General features: G+C 39.9%; 1 protein-coding gene across 2 annotated transcripts in view; it reads right to left on the bottom strand.

Annotated features, from left to right (window-relative positions):
- Window positions 1-13,806: 13,806 nt before the first annotated feature.
- Window positions 13,807-24,672, bottom strand: part of LGR5 (leucine rich repeat containing G protein-coupled receptor 5) — an 88,124-nt gene continuing 77,258 nt past the window's right edge. For both annotated transcript variants that reach the window (XM_027889097.1, XM_027889098.1), the window contains 4 exons: window positions 23,584-23,709; window positions 18,761-18,906; window positions 17,015-17,098; window positions 13,807-15,269 (listed from right to left, as the gene is read on the bottom strand). In XM_027889097.1, coding sequence (XP_027744898.1) covers window positions 14,179-15,269; window positions 17,015-17,098; window positions 18,761-18,906; window positions 23,584-23,709 — 1,447 coding nt within the window. In that variant the 3' untranslated portion in view covers window positions 13,807-14,178. The remainder of the gene's footprint in view (window positions 15,270-17,014; window positions 17,099-18,760; window positions 18,907-23,583; window positions 23,710-24,672) is intronic.

Raw genomic sequence — 24,672 nt, 5'->3', positions numbered from 1 at the left:
TTATTAATAGTTTCCGATAGATGGCTCACAAGGTATGCAAATGGTGGCAAGGCTGAGTACAAATACCAGGGTAGTTTCATGATCAGCAATTCTGTCATATCATAAGCCAGCATTTAAGTACAACATGATACAATTCTGAAATCAAGTGCAACAGCTCTGAGAGCAAATAAAATCAACATTGTGACTAGCGACTACTAATAATGAATGTTTATAACAAATTTGTTCTAACTAATTCTAATCAGATTTGTCATTATTTAACCTTTCATTGCCCTATAGTGGACACTCACACACAAAAAAGTGTTGCAGTTTAACACCAGCCAGCAACTTGGTACCACAGGTGCCACACAGCTGCTCACTCACACCCCCTCCCTCCCTGGTGGGAAGGGGAGGAAAATCAGAAAGAAGGCAAAATTCATGGGTTGATGTAAAAAGAGTTTAATAATTGAAATAAAATACACTAACAATAACAATGATGTAATGAAAAGGGAGAAAAAAAAGAGAGAAATAACCCATTTCTCAAAAAAGCTCCACCCAAGCTCCCAAGTGATGTCCAATGCAGTTGCTCACCATCTTCTGACTGACACCCGGCCTGTCCCTGAACAGCGATCCCCCCTCCTGGCCAATTACAGTTTTATTGTTCAGCATGATGCCATACAGCCTGGAATATCCCTTTGGCCAGTTTGGGTTGGCTGTCCTGGCTGACCAGGAAAAGCCGAAAAGTCCTTGACTTTGTGTAAGCACTACTTGGCAACAACTAAAACACCGGTGAGTTATCAGCATTATTCTCACACTAAATCCAAAACACAACACTATACCAGGTACTAGGAAGAAAATTAACTCTACCCCAGCTAAAACCAGGACTTTGAAACATTCTGTGAACTTCCTTTCTCTTCCAGAAGAGATGTTAAGGCACTTTTCTCTCCTGGGATAGATTGGATAGATTTCGATAGGAAGATTAGCACCATGACCTGACTGTTCAGAACTCTGTACAGTCAAGAGAAGTCCAACTTGGATATCACTTGTTGGGGCATTCCTTACATGGCCATAGATAGATGAAGAAGATTGAAGCATGCTCTCTAAACTCTGCAATTACAGGTATGATAACCATCATTTCTGGAAAGTGATTGAGAGAGGATCAACTGCAAATCTCTCTACCCAGAGGACAAACTCAGTTGTCAAAAAAATAATCACAGAAATCTTAAGTGAACTGAGGCTATGTCTAAAGATAGTTGTGTGGGGTATGCTGAAGGTTTAATCATGGATGCAGGAGATGGCATACAGCAAGACCAAGTTCTATGGCAGGTGCATACTACAGTGCTGTGTTGTCAGAAGCCCAATGCAGGAGACTTGGACAAAGTCAAAGGCTGATTTATGGGCAACAATTTTGTCCAGACTGCAAAGAACTTGTTTTTATAGTGGGGGTCTGTTAGCTCCTGCTGAGAAATGCCCAGGAGGACTGGCATGTGAAACTTGTGCACCAGCTCTGAGGGGAACAGTTTTGACTTGTTAAGTAGGAAGTCCTGCTTCCATATGCTTTCTGGTTGTAAAGTCCCAGCATAATCTGGTGGATTGTCTAGAGAGAAAGATACTACACCATATATAATGTAAGTGGATTTATAGTGGCATGATAAGAGAGAGGAAAATGGCCAGCGGAATTCATTTGCAAGGCAAAAATCAATGTTTTCTGTCTGAAATCAGCACGAGTGAGTCAGTGTCTGTAAAGTGCCAGTGAACATAAAGCATGTGCTTTTATCACTTGTTCAGCATAATCTTTCCAGAGTGCTATACTGAGTTGTTTTTGAAGGCCTTGTGCCAGGGCTTTATCAGATCAATCAAGATCAAAGGTTAGGCTTGATTATTATTTTTGTGTGTCTTTCTGCCTTTTTTCCTGCCCCATTCTGCTAAGCACTCCAGAGGCTTTAAGTTATGAAAAGCATTGGTGGAAATGGAGCAATGAAAACTGTTTCAGCCTGGATTTCTCTCAGCCATGTAAAGGGGTGCAGAACATGGAGGTACAACACCACAGCCTGAGCTCACTCCGTGTATTGTTGTGAGACCACAGGTTTCGAGCTCATCAAAGGGGTTTTACTTTAAAAATATACAAGGCACCAAAAATATCTGCCCTCCAGATTCATTAAAAGTGCCTTCAGTTCTTTTAATACCTTGAGAGAGCACAGGGGAAAAGACACTACATGTTTTCTCAGGAGGTCAAATAACACACTTCTACTGGCAAACTTTGCAAGATAAGGGAACGTGGCAAAAGTCTAAAGGGCAACATGCAACCAGAATAAAACATTCCACAAGGCAATGACTTAGCACATGCTAACACATACCACTTAGCAAAATCCAACCCATCTGGCTTTAAGTTACCCAAATATTAAGAAAGGAGATTAGTAGAACAAGAAGTAAAGAGAGAAAAAATGAGATAATTATAGCTACCACCCCAGATCCAGCTTAGATCCAGCTACCGGGAATCCAAGAGATGGAAGAACCACACAATGGCCACACAGTGCTGGTTTTATCTGCTCTGGCCTCCTGTGGCCACTCCCCCCACCCCAGGTGATACTTGGGTGTTCCAGATGATCCAGGGCTGGGTTGGGGCTCCAGGGAGTGGAGTGTGGGCAGTGCTCCTGGTGTCCAGCGACTGAGGGCTGTTCCAGGGCTGCCCAAGGAGGCTCCAAGGGGCTGAAATTTGACCTGTTCCTTCACCCCCCTGCACACACACTTGAGTTGGTCTGAGCCAAGAATTAATATAATAATCCATTGTCTCACAACTGTACATTAATATTTGATGTAGTGGAAATCCTAAATTGTAATTTGTGCAAATGGCTGCATAGAGAATCATCTATAGAAACGTGGAGTCAAGAAGCCTTGATCCAGTCACAAAGCACTCACTGGTGAGGCTGGCTACTGGGCCTTATCCAACACTGGGTTTTGTGTTTCCTAGGTTACAGGCAACTGGACAATGGAGCAGAGTGGAAAGTCTCTAAGCAAAGTCAAGAAATCCACCTAGTTGCCCTGGATATTGTGCATCCAAGTCTGCTGGACACACTGATGGAATATTGAGCCTACAGGCTGGACTCCCTCCCTCTGAATCATTTGATTTGTGCAAGAACTTCAAAACATTAGTTGTATTAGTGGGATTGGGCAAGATACATGCTTCATCTCAGCCTAGTAATTCAATGTGTCAGGCTTCCTGACATGGTTTGGGCTCATATAGCATCTGTCCCAGTTTTGTTTGGTGAACTAACGTAGATCAGACACTGTTTCCAAGATGTATTATGGACAAGACAATTCTATTTTGAGGAAAAGATGGATTGGAAGGACTGTAAGTGTGTAGACTTGGATAATGCTTTGAGGGCTGTCAAATCCCCAGATAATTTAGTCCATGGTACTGAAGTAGCCACTGTGTCTAGAGGCACGTAGCAGGTTGGGTGCTGGTACTCTAGAACCACAGGAGTTCGTAGAACTAAGCACACTGACTAAAGCCTCCTCCTTTGCTGGACGGAACTGGGATCCTTAAAGTCCTAAGTGCCCAAAGATGTCTTTTCCTGGAGGCAGCAGCTCGGCTGCTAGCACTGCCCAAGTGCTCTTCCAGCTGAAGCCCTCCAGCACAGCTCACATCTCTTTTCCCTCAGTTCCCCTGAGCTAGCACGAAGTGCCAAACTTCTCAGGGCTGTAGTGATAAAAGAACAACTATATGAACAGTTAGGCAGGGGAAGCTTTCCTAATAAAATGATTATTTTTCCATATGACTTATAGAAACTGTGGTGGTAATGATGGTAGTGAAGATTCCAATTTGACTGAGCAACCAAATGTGTGAACATTGTGGTACTTTCTAGGACAATTCTGCTTTTGAAGCATGTTTAAGACTCTTGTCATAAATACCTGCTGTAATTTGCCCACCTGAACGCTTGCTGGGCTGCAAGTATTTAGGTAGTGCACATGGGCTCTTAAAGTGGGCTGCAGTATTGGCAATTTTCTTGGCTTCTCCAACACACTTCCTATGTCCCACCTGCCTTAAGATTTTGGAATTGGGAACTGTCAACAGTTAAACAGATTCAGGACATCCCTGTCCCATCTCCAGCCTTCCAAATGCTCTGGATTTAAAGCCTACCTTTTTAGATAGCTGAAGCATACAGGAACATGTTTGTTTTGTAGAATGCATAGATATGAGTAAGAGTCACTGCCAGTACACTTAGTTTCTTTGATTTCCTGACCATTCTTCTGTATGGACATGGGAGTCCTCTGTACATGTTTTCCTAGTCACTGTTTCCCCAGATCTGCTTGTTGGGGGTCTGTTTTCTGTGCCTTTTGCTTTCCTGACATAATTTTCCTCATGTGGCTGATGAGATCCTTTTCTCTTATAATGCTGGTGGAGCCCTTTGATCAGTTTCTCAGTTGTTCTTTTCCTCAGTTGTTGCTCTTCTTCATTTAAAAGGTGGGAGAGGCTGGGAGCATACCTTCTGCCAGAATTCCCCAAATTTGCACAGGGAGTTCCCTCAAATTGTCCTTCTGAGCCTTTCAGAAGAGGGAGGACTCACTGAACCAGAAACTGAAAAGGAAGCGAGTGTTTCTCAGCAGCAGTGAAGCACACTGGGGCACATGACGCCACTCGGTGACTGACAAAACAAGGCTGACTCGCCCTCTGGCCCTGACTCCTTGTGACCCCAAAGCTGCATCCCCGATGGAAGAGGCAAAAGGCTGAGTATTGCACAGCAAGACAAAGTAAGAAATCTCAGTTTCCAAAAGGATATCTGGGAATACTCTCTTAGCAAGTGTCTTCCTCTGTCTGTCATCTGCTCTATGAATTCTGCTTCTGGTCATGTTACACCCTCAAATCCCTTGGGACAAGCTTTTCCTGCAGTGTTTTCTCATGTCTCCTTTGCAAATAAAACCAGGGCACATTTCTGCTACCTTATTAAAAGATCTGTGACATAGTTATTGCAAATCTTACATTAAAAAATCCCACTATTTTTAAAAGGTGAGGGCTTAATTTTTAGTCTGGGTCCTTCTTCTGAATCCTTTAATGACTGGTTAAGGTCGCATTGGCAGCCTAAACTTCTGAGCCACAAAATGCAAAACTTAAAAATTTTTTCATTGTAACAGAAGTATTTGGGGTAGAAAATCTGAATGACACAAAAGGAGAAATTTGCCAGGGAGCTCTTAAGGGGAAATAGAGCTGAACAATCTTTTTCTAATTATCGTAATAGAGTGCCATTATCAGAAATGCTCTGTGCTCTATTGGGAAAGAAAGTTATGTTAAGAGAAAACAAAGATATTTGATCCTTCATAGATCAAAGCACTTTTATGATGCTGCTGTCATTATGAAAGGCTCTTGGTGTAAGAATGGTACTTGGTGGACAATGGCTCTATTGTTTGTTACTTATTTAAAAAAAAAAAATTAACAATCAGACCTAGTGTATCATTTATGAGGTCTTAGATTTGATGAGAAATGTTTCACTCTGCCAGAAAGCAACAGGTTTTAGGACTATGCTGTAGTTCACTGTCTCCACTGTGCTAACAGGAATATTTAGCATGGGAATAAACACTGGCTCCAAACCACTAGAGCGAACGACATCCTTGCAAAGCTTCTGAATTCCACGTTGCAAATGCCTGTGGTTTTTCTTATATCTTTTTCTCCTTTCTCTTTATGTTTATTTGTGTTCAGAATATAGCTCTGAGAGCTTCCAAGCATCTTTTTTCCTTTTCTGTTTTTGCAGTTCTTGGAGTAGTCAGATGTTGGTCCTCGACCAAAGCTCCAAAGTGCTCTCCTAACACAGATAATAAAAATTAGAGAGAAATTGATACTTAGAACAATTCACCTCTGGCTCACAAAATGGATTTCTTACTGCTCTAAAACCCTCTGAGGAGTTGCTAAAGACCTGGAAAGACCTACATACACCCACAGTGTTGTGTAAAGAATAGTCAAGAGAATGGGAAAAGGAGAGAGAATGTTATTTGAGGGAAAACCTATTAATTTTTGTAGCTAGAAAAGCAGTATTCAGGGATAGAACAAATTATAAATGCTGATATTTTACTTAGACCTGTATTTCAGTTCTGTACAAGGTAGTATTACCTATTCCTATTTAAGTCAAGTGAATAGAAGAAAAAAACTATTTGAATTTTGAACAGTTTGTCAGTTTGCCGAACTCAGCAATGAACCCAATAAAACACGATTTATTGTTTTGTTTGTTTTCTACTAATCCTTGTATACAGGTGGGTTTTTAGATGATTTTTCATGGAAATTCGTTGTTTTAGGCCATTATTCTCTTGCTTTGACTGATAGTCTGCAAATACTGTCATGCTGCAGGTACACACACATGTCCCTATTTAAGACTGGAGATCTTCCTTCCCCCTTTTTACAATACCAATAAAGTGTATTGCACAATCCTCCCCTGCCCAGCACATGGGGTCATACACAGTTTGCCCACTGCTATTTTGGTTTCTCTTTGCTGATTTTTTGAATGAGGCACTTGGTGACTATTAAGATTTTAAAAATGCTTTTGCTCCAGCACCTCCAAAGGTTATGTTTTCTTGTGTTTCTTCCAAGGAAGTAACTCAACCTCTCTACAACCTCTCTATCTTTCCTCTCTTAGAGATGAGTAAATTTCTGTTAAATGCTCTGCTTGTGGTACTTTTAAGCCTAGAGCACGGAGGGCTCACGACTTTCAGTTGCAAAGTGCCTTGTTCAGGAAGCCATGAAGGCAGCCTTCAGTACCAGAGCTGACATTTCCTGAGGCAGATGTTTTGGCACCACTCACAGTATGGCCAAAAGCCTCCAACTCAAGGGCTCAGGCTGGAGAGCTGGAGCATGTTCTCTAAAGAAGTCAACTCCAAAAGAATATTTTTGTGACACGTAGTCTTTTTTTTTTTTTCCCCCTAAGGTAATTGCACAACCTTTCTGACCCTACAGTTTCCAGTCTGCCCTGACTTTACCTCCCCAACAAGAACTACAGTGAAATTGTATTTTTCCCTCACAGCACATTGATTCCTTGCCTTTGTGATATGGAACACTTGCCAAACTCTGCTGTCAGTGTTTCTAGCTTCCCACCTGTGTGCTTTATTGCCTCATTTCAACTCAGTAAGAATGTCATTGTCCCTTAGAGATATACTCTCCCAATGCCTCAGGACTTGGCATCTTTAGCTCTCTGCGTCCTTCCAGAATAGGATGGAGAAGCCCACCTGGGTGGCCAGGTTGAGGAGGCCTGGGTATCTAGGGGAGCAGAAGCTTTATCAGAATATCTCCAGATGCCCAAACCTACCAAAACTCCCACAAAAGACACAAATGCCAACAAAACCTCCCTAACAAACAAACAAACAAACAAAAAAACCACACAAAAAAAAAAAACCAAAAAAAAACCACCATGGAAAATTCCAACAATATGGAGGATTATCTGTATACTGGGACAAGTATGCACCAAATAAAGTAAAACCGTTTACTCTTTGCATTCACAGTTGGGCATTCAATTATGTCAGGAAACTATTTTCCCATATCACGCATTAAGATGCCAGTGCCATGGTTTAGACACATTCTCATCAATCATCTCTTCTATGTACTTCCCTGGAACAATATTTTTGTCTTCTCTTTGCTGACTGATGACAATGTTCGGGGAGAGAGGCGCTGAGGCATTTGTTAATGCTGCAGTCTTAAGACTGATTTCATATTCTAGAATTCATTCTCTGGCCACACAATGCTCAGAGTTAAACACAAAAGGGGCCCAGAAAGACTTCACAGAAGGTTGTGGTACTTCCTGTGGGAGATAAGCCCCCTCTGTTTCAAGTAGAGCAGTTTCCCCAATTACTTTTTTCTTAGAAGGCTGGGAGAGCTCCTTCCTCCAGGAAAAGGTTAGTTCATAAATGGGAAATGCTGATAATAACTGCAGTGACCTCTACAGATAGTCCTGAGAAGCTGTTGTTATGCATGGAACCAAATCTGTCAGACACCTGTCTAAACAGTGATTGCATATCAAGAATGACACCAGATGAAAAAGGAGATGTTTGAAACTTCCTTCAAGAATTAGTTTTGGAGTCCTGAGACTTTCAAGGCTGGCTGCAGAAGACTCTTATTGTGTGCATGCATAATACTTAGTGGAAGTCTTTCGATTCACAGATGGACATTTTTTCCCTTGTTAATGAAGTGTATTTTTTGCTTGACAAGTGGAAAATGTTGCCACCTGTGAAAAGATTAGATAGGGATTTTGAGTGGACTCATTGTCTGTGACGGAGTTTTTTAGAAATCCTGGCTGTGGGCCAGCTCTCAAGAGGAATATTCCTAATGTTTGTTTTTTCCTATGACTGAGATTGGATCTTTAGATAATTTTGACAATGCCACAACAAATTGTTTTATGGAGAGAACATACTCATGTTTCCTAAGTCTCTAGAGTCACTGGAGCACAAGTCTGTGATTCTCATTATATGAACAAGATGTTCTTCATGTTGATACTGCCTTTTCTTTCTAGTATGCTTGCAAGGGTTGGGTATAACACATGGAATCCGTTCTGTTTTATTCACTAGCATGGGTGAATTTGCATTTTTCTTTAAAATTTCTAATCGCATGTAGCTGGGATTCTGTTCAAGCACAGACATGTGAAGAGCTGAATCAATTTCCTAAGATTAACTTAGAGAACATACAATAATACACACATTATTTTTTACAATACCATTGCTGAAGGACAGATTTGTCCCTTGGTTGGCACATGTTAATGAAAGGGAACATGAGGTGCTTATTGTGGCTGGTGGTACTGGTCCATCCCTTGCTGGTGGAAGCAGTGCAGCTCTGCTGGAGTTTGAGAGCTGTGTTATCCTGTACTACTTGAGCATCTGCACAAATACTGTTCTTTATGGATCTGGAAAGTATTCTCTTAACACTGTTGTTGATGCTGTTCTGATTCTAATTCCATTTTTTGTCAGCTTTCCTGTATCCATATCCTTACTCTTCTCTCTCCACTTCCTTGTCTTCCAGTGCTTTCCTGAAGGAAAACATTAGTTCTGCTAAATTTTTAATTATTTGAGCCTTTCTTAAGTGGTTGATCAATAAATTTTCAGCACCTTAGCCTGAACTGATCATAGAGAAATTCAAATTATGATATTATAGTTCCAGTGTTTCATGTAACAATCAGAGGAAATGAGTGGTGCCCCTGTTAAACTGAAATTCCTATTACAAACAATTTGGATAGGAGGTAGTTTGATACTTCATACGGCAAGAGCTTTCTTGCTGTCTAGTGTAAGTAGGTCTCTAAGGCAGGAAGCAAATATGGAGCAGCAGGAACAGCAAGGACTATGCAAGAGGTTGGTCTCCATTTCAGATCAAGTATGACCATCAGATTAACTAGGGATGTTCTCCCCTCTTTTGGGAGTGGAGTCTGAAGCTGCATGCCCACCGGATACAGCACTGCTTGTGTGACATCATTCTCTGTGCTTCTCTGCTAGTATCTGCTAAGGCTTGGCCTTCATCCCCATCCATTATTCTTACAGGTGATCCCACCCTCTTTATGGCTTTCACTGTATCTCTGACTAGCTCTTTTTTCTTGGCCACCTGAAACTTCTCTGAGGACTAAATTCCCAAATAAAACTCAGTAACGTATCCAGTGAGCCAGAGCAGCGAGCAGGTGGCATGGTCTGTCTGCTCTTCCTAAATAACCTGTTGCCCAAGCCTGCAATAAACTTTCAGTTGTTATTGCAGAGAACACTACGTGTCTGTGGCACAAGTACTTTAAGGGAGAAGTCACCTGTACACAAGTGTGACAGTACACTGCCCAAAACAGTGTTGTGACTGCAGTGAAGTTGTGACTGCAGGCACTACTGCTCCCTATTTGGTACATAAGTTAATACAAGTCTTTTCTCCACATATCAAGATGTTGCTTGCTGCCTCTTTTTCCCTTTTGCACTTAGGCTTTAACTAATCAGACCACTCTTCCTTTCTTTTTATTCCAGTTGTAGTATTTTTCTCCTAAAGTAACACACTTTCATTCTTCTTCCTTATGGCCCCTGGCTCTAATATTGCTTACACTGTCTGGTGTAAATTAGGTGCATGTGAAATCATCTTTTCTGCCTCTTTTCTATTGCTTCCATCTTTTTGTATCCATTCTGAGCTCTTTATCCTTCACAAAACTTCTTAATATCCCATAAAACTCCACCCATGCTGTCTCTCGAAGCCCTTTCTCCTCCCTGAGTTATGCACTCCCCTATGATGTCTTTGTCATGCTTCTGTTTTTTTACTTCCTAATTAATGACTTTCCTATTCCTGTTCACTGCTGGTCCTCTTCTACCTCAATAAGACTATTCTGAAACTCACCCACCAAAATTACTTCTCCACTGGCCCTTCTGGCTGAAATGACCTTTCTCAACCTAGCCCCCCTATCTATCCTGAGAACCTGCACATTCCTTGCTAAAATCCATTTACATCTAGGATAATTTTACTTTTTTTAATCTTTGTAATTTGCTATTTGCCACACGGAATGAATTCCTGACTAAAACATTGCTTTCTCAGAGTTTTTGCTTCCTTGGTATTTTACCTCTTTCTTTCAAGTAGTTCACAGAAATGACCTGCAATCACCATCTCTGAAAAACCAAGCACATATAACTGTCCCATGCTGCAGTCTCTCCTAACAGGAATGCATCCATTGTCTCACCTGTCCTTGATGCCTAGATAATGACATGATTGTGCTTAGCTGCTGCCTGCCTTTAATTCAACTGAGCTGGAAGTTCTAGTGTAGCCTGAGTAACCTGGCTCTTGCTGAGTTCCATGTTTCTGGCCCCACCTTTCATTTGCCTTTAGCACCTCCATCCACTTCATACCTGACAGTGCTACCCCCTCTCTGTCCTCTACCAGATGAACTTTGGTAGCTGTTGGGTGATCCCCTGACCTGCCACATAAGGGGGCGGAGAGCAAATAAGGAAGGACATGGCAGAATTTGCTGTCTCATCAGAAGCAGCAGCCCAGTGCAGCTCAACTTCACCTCTCATGTGGTCCAGTGTGGTCTGAAGCTTGGGGGTAACTTGTGCACATTCGTTGCCTGACCTCGTGCATACCCTTGTCGCACAGCTGGAGGCACCAAACTTAGCTGTGGCAACTGTGAGAGGTCATCACCGAGACTCAACAGCATGCAAAGGGAGCGGGATCTGTTCATAAGGGCCTGTGAGTGAAGTTTTGGTAAAAGATTTAGTCTGTGTTGAAACAAAACACTATTATTCTTTTTTTTTTTTTTTTTGCAACTAATGAGAACACACAACCTGTAATTTCTACTTTGTCAAGAATTTCAGACATCTAGGGAGGTTTAGTGTAAATATTACAATAACTCGGGAAAGATTAATTGAGCATGCACACCATTTTGTGAGGTGTTAGGTCATGATTAAATGCACTTTACTGTGTAGTCACATTTTATTACAACTCACATATGTTTGGAACACTGATAGAAAAGAAAGCATGTCACCTATTTACAATCACTACACATTTACATTATATTATTTACAGATAATGAATTTAGTAATATATATGAGCAGAAAATATAGCAAATATCAATATGAAACTGTACAGAGCTTAATCTCATGTCCTTTACTGTTGTTGCATTTCACTGTAATAATAAATACAGTTCTATATTTACACATTTTACTTTAAAAATCTATTAAATGAATTTTAACAATTTCAAGTTTTAAACATCTGATCAAAATATTTCGAAGATGCTTATAAAAATAAGACACAAAGCCTTTATGACTTTCTGCAAGCTAAAAAAGTTCTGATAAAAGAAGCTTTCTTTATCTAGTCTTTAGAATTATAACATTATTTTGCTTCTCAAATCTCTTTACAAACTTCTTAAATACAGCAAGCTGAAAGGAATTTCACTGACATTAAGCAGTGCAGCACATATGGACCCCAGTTCAATTAAAGCTAAGTAAACAGGGTAATAAGTATTGTGCAATGGTTGACTGATTCTCTGTTTAATCCAAAGGGGTTTCAGGCATCATTCTGCAGCTGTATGCTGCACTGCTTCAAAAGCCACAAAAGATAAAGGATTAAGATAAGTACTCAGCTGACTTTATCGTATATAATTTTGAAACGGATTCTTTTTTTTTTCTCCTGAAGGATGAAGACGTCAGCCAAAGTCAACTGATGCCATCTGTAACTGCAAAACTGAAAACATGCCAGTGTGAATGGACATGAAAATCAAGGCATATCCATTGCTGGCAACAAATTCTCCATTGTGAAAATCCATCCTTTGAGTCCCAGGAAGTTTCATATACAGGAACAGATAAACAACAGAGATCATCTGTAACTGATTACCTTAATTACTGGGCCTTGGTAATGTTAAAAACTTAGTCCCATTCACCTGGAGGTTGAGTGGCCATTAACTGAGCAGCGAGTACTGGGCTATTAAATGTTACTCCTCAGGGAGCTATCTTAAAAAAAAAAATAAATTAATTTGTGCATTTTTCTGTCTTAAATGATCAGGTTACTTAAGCAAAAGGTGTCAGCTCTGAGAAAAGAATACTGGAATATCCTCCAATGACTTGGCCAAGGTCAAAGAATTATATTCTAGGTGGCTCTTGTCTGAGATATTTCAACAGTAGACTTGGCAAGGACCTGAAGTCTCTTCTCTCTAACTGGGATGCTTCTGATGTGTAAAGATATGTGCCTTGGTTCAGCAAAGTAATAACAGATTTAAAGTCAGAGAAGAACTCTGTTACTCTAGTCTAGCCATTTCCTAAACTAAAACCATCAGAAGTCCCTGAATTTCAACAGGTGCTCCAATTATCTTTTTTGGCAATATATCCTATTTGAATTTAGAGACATTTGGTGATAGATAGTTTCACTAGCTAGTGACCGTCTCTGCCAACAATTTGCACCTTTATTTCTATACTCCATACTCCTAATGTCAATTTCCAGCTGATCTTACCAGATTCTCCTCCTCTCAGATGAGTAGTCCTCTGCCTTCAAACTTCTGTTTCCCAGCTACTTATAAACCGTGCTCAAGTCACTTATTTTTTAAGTTGCTTTAAGTTTATGATGTTCATATCCTTTTCAGTTTCACAATGTTCTTTACAACGCATAAATGAAATAACTGAAATATCCCAGGAATGCTTGCATCAGCACTAAGAACACAGATCACACAACCTCTTCACTCCTACTTGAGCCTTAGCTCAGGATATTGGCTTCCTTAGCCAAAAGGTCACAGTGGCCTCTAAATCTTCAACTGACCGATGACCACGAACTAGCAGCTTTCTGGAATCACTGTTTCAGAGGACAGAGATCATGCTGTGAGCAGGTCTACAGTTTTTGTTCCTGGACAAATGAACTCATGAGTTCCTCTGGTGTCCTTTAATAGCTCTCAGCATGACAATTTTTTTTATATTGATGACTTTATATGTAGTATTTTCCACCCTCAAGTTCTATGAGTCATCTGTCAATGTTATCAACAGTAATTCTGGGAGTAATTCTACCAGCATGGTAGCAATTCAGGATGAAACTGACATAGAAAAATATCCATGTGACAATGCCTTGCCATTAAAATTACATTTTAAATGCTTTTGATTAACTTCTTCCACATCGTGGTCATTTTTTACCATTAGCTGACAATTAAAAATGCTTTGTCAAGCTGGATGACTTCCAAAATCCAAACCCATGCCAGTTAAACCATCTAATCATCTTTATCAAACATGAAACTTCACCAAAGGGTTTTCTGCAGAAACCTTTAGGACTTGAACAGACTGCTCTTCCATTTAGATATCTTGCTGAATGAAGACCATAAACAGATTCTTATAAAAACAATCATGGCACTGAAAAACCACTATTAAAACCAAATTGCAATATAGAAGAAAAAGAAATAACACAACCCCTGAAAATATCAGGTGATGCTTTGAAAAAAAGGGTTATAAATTTAACATGCTATTTTTGCTCTTGACCAACTGATGCCCCTTCTGACTTGTGCTACTTTAAAAGAGAGCAGCTGATACAGCTGCACGAACTTCAGCAGCTTTCAGTTTCTTCATCCCAGCATTTCAGAAGCAGGCTGAGAAGACTCAAGTACTGGATTTTCAGCCTGCCACAAGTTGTCATTATTTTCTGATGTGCGTAACTGTAATTCAGAAGCACTCTCTAAGATTGTATGCACACATCCACACTTACTTTTGGGATAAAAAATTTTGTAAACAGAGATATTTTCTGCATTGCTACTGAAACTAGTGACAGGGAACAAATGCGACTGATGAAAGATTGCAGCCTTCTGTCATTTGATAAGATGATGGCATTAATGAATTGCTGGTGGGCATATCATACGATATGCTGGCACTTGTGAAGGTTACCAATGCTTGTGTGGAGTCACAAGATTGTTTTTCTATGTCTTCTGAATTCACGGAGATCAGACTAGCATGTTTTGATCTCCTCCATAACAAAGTTTGCTTTCGCAGACTTCCCAAATCCTCCTTAAAGTGTGGATTGAAAAGTATATAAAGAAGCGGGTTTAGACACGCCGGCAGTGGGACAATCACTAAAAGTATTGACTTAATCACTTCTGGGCTGATAAAGGTGAGGTTTAGTAAGGAGGAAAAAGATAAGAAGGCCACAGGGCAATAAAGAATGCAATTAGTAAAAAGTAGCAAGGCTATATGTTTGACCATAGAGCAATCCCAAATGTTGTCTAGTTCTCCCTTTTCCAAACTACAGTAGAGCTTTGTATAAGCAATAGTCATTACCAGAAAACAAAGGGAGTTCAGTAATACCAGTGCTACCATGTAGCCCATAGCAGTGGGTTCTCCAAACGGTAGCGGTAAACAAAGAGGAGAAATCCCATACTCACTTCCAGTGAGAAGGGGAATCACTGCAATGATTAGTGCCAACATAAAGCAAAAGAAAATGGCAATTTTTGCACCAGCAATGGAGGGTTTTGTTTCAAACTTGGTGGCGTGCTTTAAAGAGAATGCACGTTCGAGTGCAGCTAGAGTAAGGAGCAAAATGGAAGCCTCTGAAGCAAAAATGGAGAGAAGGCCAGTTATTTGGCACCCAATTCCACTTTCCCACTGTGCTCCATACTGAGCAAAGCTACCAAACGTTGATGCATCCACGCTAGCCAGTACTCCACTGGCCAGACCCATCAAGGCATTTACAATAGCTATTAAACCGATCAGAAGTTTTATGGAGGACATATACAATGGAGATCTGAAAACTGTAGCAGACACCAGTGCATTGCAAATTAAGGTCAAACCCACTATGGTCCACACTCCAATTCTGATAAGCCAGCTACCAAACAGATGGTCACATGGTTTAAAGGGACCTGAAATGACAAAATAAAAAGGGTAAGGAAAACCCAAGTAAACTAAAAATTTTTGTGCTAAGACACTGAAGTTCAGGCTTCTTGCAGATTCTCAGCACAGCCAAGCACTGAATTTTAATTCCAAATGGGGAGCCAGAAATTTGCACTTCCTTTGGAATAATGTGAGACCCTGAAAACATGCTGCTAAATGTGCATGTTGCATTACTGGTGCACATGAGTGTTTGTCCTTCAACACGAATAGTCTATGGGTTTCTTTTTGTGCCTAGCAGTACAAAAGCAACGTGAGCGTCAACTCTCGTAGTTTCAAGAAATGCTGTGATATTTGCCAGTGTGTGAAAAAAGCTGAAAACATTCTCTCTCACTAAATTAGGCCAGGTTGCTAATGAGTTCTGGTGAAGCGCAATGTAATGGATATGGACTGATGCACTTTGACTACCTTGTAACATGTAGTCAAACAACATTACACAATCCAAGAAAATTGAGGCTCTCTTTGCATTTGGAAGTGCTGCCTATTTGGATATCCTGTGGCTAAAGTCAGGTCATTATGACTGAAGCCTGCTGCATGTTCTCATAGGATTGTGGTGCATACGCTGTGCAGTTGAAGCTGAATGCTCTGCAGTCTGAGAAACTCCCGGTACAAGTAACCAAAGCAAGTCCTTCACAGTGGTCTGTGCTTTTCCATGAAGACTTAAACTCTGCAGCTGAAAAGTGCTCCATATGACTATAGCTGTTGCCATCAAGTAAGTACAAAGATCTATTGCGTGAGTTTTTCTAAGATACTATTTGAAAGATCAAAGCCAAACTTCTCTTGGGTCTGGTGATAACTTGCCTTGAAGACAGCAACGCTTACATGAACTCAGGAGTTATATTTAGGCCATCACAGAATATGTGCCAGTCAAATATATCTATCCTTTGGCTTTCTGCCTTTACTATTCCACTTCATGTAACTTAAAAAAATTTACAATTATTTGCTGTTGCAAATAAGAATCTTGACTTGAATGCTGAAGTACAAGTTGTCACTTGTTTTCTTTTGTTTGTTCATGTTTCACAATCAGAGAATGGAAAACATTTGCTGAATCAAGCCAGCAAAACTTAAGACCAATGGCTGCTATAGCTTCCAAAAGCATGTTTCTTTCCTTTTCTTAAATGAAACTTCCAGTGGAATGGGTGGCCAGTAGCTTTGTTATTCCATCTTTTTCCTTTCTGTGACACTTTGAATCCAGGGATGCACTATTTTATAAAGCAAATGACAGTGCTGGGTGTCCTTTGTGAGAGATTGTGTACATCAGTGCAGTAGTGTTTGGTATTTCCTAGACACTGAACTAAACTGTATGTTGTTGTAGTTGCTCGCATGTAAAATTAGTCAATGAAGTTCAGAAGAATTACTTTAGCTTTGCAAAAGACTGAGTGAGCAAAGATTCTGTTGCCTTTCTCATCTGTTTCTTAGTAGAAGAACTGATTTCCTTGATATGGGGATCAGTTCTGGTGAAAAGGGGCCCAGAGTAAGTATCTGTTTTATGACTGGGTAAAGCTTTTGTTACACTCATAGATGAATTTAGCAGCTGAATAGTTTTCTGGAGTTCAATGCAAAATTTTATATTATTGTGCAATGTATTTGTATTAAGTTCATCAAATTACTGCACAATGTCATATTGTTGTCCTAGTATCAGATTCTTAGCTTGTTCTGCATTTAGCATATCCAATAACAATGTCCTTGGATTCCTATCTGTCTGACAGTTTCATACCTGGAGAAGGTGAGCATTGCACTGAATGATGAGATTTCAAATCTTCTTCAAAATCAAGAAAAAAATCCTCAAAATCACGTTCATCTATGAGGGAGAAAAGATCCAGATTTGTTACTGCAATTTTCAAATCTTCTTTTAGTAAAAGTTCCAAAAATTCCCCAAAAAGTTCCAAAACGTATTTAAGGCCTGGTCTTGTCCCTTTGCCTGCCAAACTGTGAGCAAAAACAGATGTATGCCTCCTTTACTTTGAATTACTGTACTTGGGATTATTTAAAAAGTAGGCATCATTACTTCTCTGAAAATAATCACTAAAAGATACATTCTCTGCTACCTACTTTGCAGTGTGATGACTGCCTAGGAAGGAGTTTAAAATATGAATTCTGATGTTGTGTCAGGCTACTAAGAATCAATCAAGTTTTCTGTGCTTCTTGTGTCATCACTCTAGCACATATTCTTGTCTCTAATGTCTCTACTCTTGCTGAACTCTGAGACTGGTTTGCAGGGGCACAGACAGCACAGAAAGCAATCATGTGCACCTATGTAACAGCTAACCTGTCAAGTAACAGACCTTGTGCTGAAGGGGAAGAGAAGTACAGCAGTCTTGTGTCTTGGAGAGCAGCTACACTCTCTAGCAACCCTGGATGTTTGTACAGATTGGGGAATGAGATGCTGGAAAGCAGTGCCCCGGAAAGGGAGCTGGGGGTCCTGATCAACAGCAAGTTGAATGTGAGTCAGCAGTGCCCTGGCAGCCAGGAGGGCCAACTGTGTCCTTGGGGGGGCATCAGGCGAAGAGGGGGTTGTCCCACTCTGCTCTGCACTGGTGTGGCCTCACACTGAATATTGCGTGCAGCTCTGGGCACCACAATATAAGGAAAAAATTAAGCTGTTAGAGAGCATCCTAAGGACGGCAATGAGGATGGTGAAATGTCTGGAGGGGAAGCCATATGAAGAGTGGCTGAGGTCACTCGGTCTGTTCAACCCAGAGAAGAGGAAATTGAGACCTCATTGTGGTCTTTGACATACTCCTGAGAGGAGGCAGAGGGGCAGGAACTGATCTCTTCACTCTCATGACCAGTGAGAGGACTTGAGGAAATGACATGAATCCGAGTTCAGTAGAAGTTTAGGTAAGATATCAGGAAAAAGTTTTTCACCAAAAGGGTGGCTGGACACTGGAACAGGCTCTCCAGGGAATTGGTCACAGCACCAAGCCTGACAGAGTTGAAGCATTTGGACAATGCTCTCAGGCATATGGTGTGATTCTTGGGGTGTCCTGTGTAGAGCCAGGAGCTGGACTTGATGAGCATAATGAGCCCTTTCCAACTCAGCAGATTCTATGATTCTAGGAAAAAGTATGCCAAAGTAGCCACTTAAGCTGTAAATCACCCTGAAGCATGTGGGTAAGCCTAGCATGTGTTGCTACTTCTGAGGCTGCAAGAAACTAGATCTTTGCTGGCCTGTTCCTATATGGTGTTACATACCAGCTGCACTTCCCTGTCACTCATATAAAGGGCAGATTTCATTTCCCACATGAATATAGTTACTGTTTGGACAAACAGGTGAAGGAGTGAGATTTTTGAATGGCAGACCTAAAACAATGAGTTTGTTAAGCACAGGAATGCTTCAATAACACATTATCGGGCAAGAGGGAGGGTGAGCCTCTGTGACTGTAAAGAGTATTGGATTTGTTTAACATCACAGGTTGCTTGCAGCCTGCAGGTAGATTTAAAAGCCTAAGATAATGGTTACCTTGAATTTGTAACAGCCCAGCATCCTTTCTGTGAAAATCACCAATGCTGCTATTCTCATCTTTGTTCCATTGGCTGGAGATTTTGTAGTGGCTCTCACAAGCTCCAAAGGCACAGCACTGGTAAGCATAAGGCATTTCCATGACCCTGCAGAAGAATAAGGAAGCATGCCATGAAACTGCTTTAGCACATGAGTTATTGGATTGTACTGCTCCTTTACTGTCAGCACAAAGGAAATTGTTTAAATATCCATGACAGAAAGTAAAAACATCTCTGAATAAAAATCAGTCATGATAATACAAAATACGGACTCACAAATCAAATTCCACTTCAGAAATGCAGATGATTTCTAGGCTAATTTTAGTAAAGGAACAATGAAGGTTTTTTATGTGTTTTCATAGGAGCCATGAAAGTGGGAGATCTATGCCTTGCCACTGAGTGAATATTACTTAGAGCTGTATTTCTATTTTATGATTTTCAATGATTTTACTGTGCAACTCAACAGTTTCTCCAACAGTTACTTTCTTACTGATTTCTTTTAAAAAAAGCAGATGCAAAGATCCCAACTGATTTACCAACCTAACAGGCAAACCCAAAAAACTTCCCAAATGGAATTTCTGCAAGAGCACTGACATCCATTGTCATTGCAGGACACTGGATGCTCATTCCTAACTCTTTTTAAAAAAGATCATTAGTATTCCTAACACATAACTGAGTATATGCCAGTGAGTTCCAATGATTATGAGGATTTCGTCAGAAGATTGCACATTTCTGGTATGCTGTGAATTTAATTCCTTTGGGAATTCTGGGGTAGCACAGGAGAACTACATATATCTGAGTTCTACAGACTACTTCTTCAGTTCTGTAGATATATTTTATGCTTTGGAAGCAGAGCTATTTAATTTGCACAGCTTGCCAATAGCACATAGTAAAACCTAACAACTCACCTTAATTCTGAAAGCCCGATAAACCAAAAAATTCAAAGATAAAGAGGTGATTAGAAGTTATTCTGACTTGACTTAAAAGGAATAAAGTAGAACTAGATCCTCCTATCAGATTACTTTCAACAGTTTAATACTGTAAATTAACATAATGAGCGTAATAAGCAACCTCTGACCCCCTGGGAAATCTGCAAAGAAATCAGGCTGAATCAGGCCCAGTGCCAACAGGACTTAAACTTGTGCACTAGCCAAAAGCAGGTACAAAAGGGAACAAACAGAACCTTGAGCTCTAAAGTGATTTTAAAATTAGTGCATTTTGGGGCATTTAGATTCTAATATACTTATATTTCTGATGGGAATTAACCACAATAATCTGTATCCTTATACACAAGACAAAACTTTTAGGGTACTCAATAAAATTTCAAGATAATTATCAAGCAACCTCATGCCAGCAGATTTAAATATTTAATTTGAACTCATTCCTGTCCGCATGCCATCTTTTAAAATAAGGAGATTATCTTGATCAAACATTTTTGAACTCATTTCCCAGAAGCCCTTCTTAAGTAACCTATTATTATACCCATAGATTACTACAATAACCCATACCTAATCATCTGAGATAAAAACAATCCCACTCCCCAACTAGAAATACCCTTTTTCAGAACAAAACAAAACAAAAAATTATCAAAAGAAACAGTGACAGTTCTGTGAAGTGATGACTGCAACTTGTGGCTTCAGACCTTTCGTAAGACATTGATGTAGTTATTGCAATGAACAGTTAGTGGGTATTTTAGGCTCAAGAGACTAAGAGAAATGTATTCTCTGGTTATTCAAACTGCTCTACATACTTAATAATGACAGATTTTCAGATGCTGTTGCACTTTTGCTAGCCTGCTGGATAGTAAAAGCACATACACTGGAAATGCAGACCTCTCACATTGTACTGGCTGACTACTTTGATGATGTAGCCAAAAACATCCAAGGCTTTTAAATGGTCTTTAAAGAGCAAGACTCACACTCTTATTCTCTCTGTAGGTATTTCTAGCATACTTTCTTAAACCTGAACAATTTTTGTTTGTTTGTTTGTTTTTTCTCCCCCCTGTGTTACTAAGATATACATATAATCCTCAAATTAGCAAACGCCGCTGAATTTATGTGCAAAGTACAATTGCACACAATGGCTGCAACCCAGAACACAGAGGACAAAACATACTTTGCAATGCAGGGAAATAGATATCAGTTCTTCTTGATGACAAGAGGAGTTTTTTCCTTGCAAAAGGTACATAAAAAAAAAATAAAAAAAAGGAAGGAACTCTTAGAACTCTCAGAGGTGTACAGTGCTGGAAGCAGTCCAGATAAGCTAGTGCTTATTTGATGTGGGTAATTAGATTTGGACTTTGTAAAATTAAACTCTTTCAGAAACACTGGCTGAAGTTATTTTTATGTACTGCTTATCTTACTAATGATATCTGTATCCTTGATAATTTTTTTTTCCTCTAGCAAGGAATGCCTCCTTTTTTTTCTCTTTTTAGATTAAGCAGCAGAGGACACAAGGTTGTTTTCTACCTCAGACAGCTGTGGGGTTGCTGGTGAACAGGAAGGCACAGTTATGATGAATGGAGCAAAGCACTGAGTTCTTTACAGCGCTGAATCAAAGCATCAGATCAAGAAGGAAGGAGTGGCTGGCAGCCTGACTGCTTCCTCAGGGCTTGCCATAATAGCCTGGGCTCAACTCTGTAGGGTGTACTAGTGCTGTTGATGAAGATGGGGAAGAGGATGCTCAGCTCTTTGATGTGTCTGTATTGATCAATTTATATAAATAGGAAGTTTTTATACAGAAATTTGTCTTTAATGTTGTAACTACTGCCTAGTTACAACAATTACAAATGGAAAAATATCATTATGTGTTAGATCTCTGTTTAGGTTTGGTGCTTCATGCATTATTTGTGCAGGGATCCTGTGTGAAGTCCTGACTTTCTTTTGATTTATGGTAAAAGTCATGCAGACTGTAGGTCAGGAGTTTAGCCTATTCTCTCCTGACTGGATATAATTTGTTTTTACAGATGTTAATCTACTCTAGCTATATTAATCAGACTTTGAATACTTTTTTTTTGAAGACTTAAGTTAGTTGGACACATCCTTGTAAACAATTTACCCAGACTAAATACATTGTCATTTCATTTGAGCAATGTATACAATTTTACTTACAGAAAAACCATATAAAGTATAATTTTGAAAAAAGAATTTAAGAAAATAGTCAATTCAGTTGAATAATGGATTACTCTAGGACTACTGCAGCAGCTCTTATTGCTCTAGATCACAGTATATACATCACTATATACTTGGCAGGTTGGAGTAATGCATTTTCTTGTGTTTACATTCTTTTGAGGAAATTTCAATTATTTTATAATTGTCACCTGCCTCAAGGTTTGGGCAAAGTTAGTGAGAGAAGAAAAAGCATTGTATAAGCTCAGCCTCAACCATTCATGATTTCTTATGGTACTTGCTTCTTGACCTCTTAGACACATCTCAAGATCTCTACTGTAAGAGAGATGTCTCTAGTAATTTGAATGTTAATGTTATGAAGTGGTTTCATGCACTGTGCTGAAGTCAGTGTCCATTCTCCTCTATGACAACTTACAATTTTTGGTTTAAGACTTTTAAGGCATTGTTTCCTAACCTTGGAAACAGTTTTTGCAGCTCTTACCTCAGTTCATATTAACATGCCATCATAGAAGTGTTCTAGGGTGGATGCCTCCAGTGCTGTATACAGAGGCTTAATCAGCTCCACACTTCTATTCATGATTCCCTTATTGATAGCTCCAAACACTCCAGTCTTTTTCATTAGTGGTAACATCTTGAGCTGTTTGCCTGCTAAGACTCTTAGGAATTTTCCAGTGCAAAAGGCAAATCTAATGAAGACGTAAGGATGGAGCATCCATCTTTGGAGATACTCAGAAGCTGTCTGGATGTGATCCTGGGCAGGCAGCTCCAGGTGACCCTGCTTGAGCAGGTGGTTGGACAAGACGGCCTCCAAATGTCCCTTCCAACCTCAACCACTCTGTGATTCTGTAACTGTGCACACTGTTCAGCTGTTTCGTATTTTATGATATTGAGCTTCTTACAGTAAAGCATGAAAAAATATATGTTGCACTTGGCATCCTCTAATTAAAATATAAAACGAAGGGAGAGTTAGGGGACACTCCCAAATACCCTGAAGTCAGAGAGAAAACTCTCTTTGCTGTGACCCTGAAATTAATTCATTTGGTTAGAGCATGGTGCTAATAAAGCCAAGGTCATGGGTTCAATATCCATACAGGTCACGATCATCCAGTGGCTGGCATAGCTGCAAATGATCTTTAGAGGACACTTCCTTCCTGTACCACAGAGGACCCTGCAGAAATTATTATCAAAATGTGTTCGTAATAATGGCAAAGTATTATCTGAATCTTAATCAAAAGACTACAGAAAAATCATGTTCGAACGAGTCAAATCTTTTGGACTTTCAGGAGTATATTCTTCCCTTGTATTTTCTGAGTTCTCATTAAATATAATGGAAGTTCTGTAAGCACAGTTCAGTAAAAGGAGGACATATCACTAAGCTGCCAGCGATACTGTTTTAACAGCTTTTGAAACATATCAACAGGAAGCAGATGTGGCTTGTACTAGGCAAGTATTGGGGTTAATATTTCAAAACCCTTCATAGTTTCTTCGGTTAAAAGTGAGCATAATAAAATAAGTCTATCATTTTTATCATATTTGCTTTAGTTTTAATGGCACAGATCAAAGACTGACAATGCGAAGTAACATGCATTACACACTGACACACCTTCCATTGCACATGAACACAAATGTGGCTTATTAGTTTTAATCATATACTCACTTGAGTTCTGGAAAATTTTCAGATGTTATCAAACTTTGCAGGGCATGATTTCCTGTTAATTTTAAATGAGTTAAACCATGTAGCCCCGTCACAGGAAAAGAGGACAAAAGGTTGGATGACACATCCCTGCACAACAGCAAATAAAAATCAGCTTATGGTTTTCATTTTTTTTTTCAACAGTAGAAGTGTCACATTGGAAAAACAGGTTAAACTTTTTAACTCAATAAAATGCTTGCATTAAAAAGAGGCCCTAGTCAGCAGAACAAAGTTGCAGCATGGCTCAGGAGTACACAATGATATATCCAGCAGAAAGCTAACAGTAATATCTAGCAGTTAGTTGGGTCTCTGTTGCCAAATTTTGACTCCAAATGTTCATAGTGCCAGTTTTGAGACTAGCAAATGAATTTAAAATCTGGTCATTAGACTGTCTGAATTCTGTGTGAGCCAGTGCCAGAACAGCTTCCCACAGTTTAAAAGATTCAGTGGAATGATAGAGGGCACGGCTGCTCGGAAAGCTCTACAAGGAGGAGGTGAGGTGTATGAGGATGATGAGAGTTTCAGCGTAGGACAGGTCTGGGCTGGAGCAGATGAAGATGACATTTCCAAACTGAGGTTTGTCTGAGTAGCCGAGGGAAGACAGTGCCGATGAACAAAGATATGTAACTTCGGGAAAGTAAAACAGGTGAATGAAAAAGTGATAAGTGATCAAGGAGATATGGTAGAGTAATGAAAGAGGGAGGAGTTCAGAAGAATTCTGTTCTCTACTTTGCCTTCTCTCTTCCAGTTATTCTATGAGCCTTTTCAGTCCTCCTCACAATTATCTACACTGCAGATTGTCAACCATCAAGGAGGAAGAACGGAATTCTGATGCAGCTGAAAGGCTTTTATGCCCAAGGCTGAACAGCAAAGTCTGGACTATATATTGAAATCTAAGGCGTAGACTTAAAATAAGGTATGTTGATGGACTGGTCTTCTACCTGACTGGTTTAATGCATCTTGCGAACAGCACAATTAAATACCAAAGGTAAAATTCAGGTCCTACCGCAATGGTAAAAATGACCACTGACTTCAGTCAGACCAAGGTTAGAG

The sequence above is a fragment of the Empidonax traillii genome, unplaced genomic scaffold (assembly GCF_003031625.1).
Source record: "Empidonax traillii isolate 1590-97213 ecotype Southwest subspecies unplaced genomic scaffold, ASM303162v1 scaffold252:size1141739, whole genome shotgun sequence".
Lineage (NCBI taxonomy): Eukaryota > Metazoa > Chordata > Aves > Passeriformes > Tyrannidae > Empidonax > Empidonax traillii.
The sequence above is the reverse complement of the archived record's forward strand: the minus strand, read 5'-3'. Positions and strand labels throughout refer to the sequence as shown.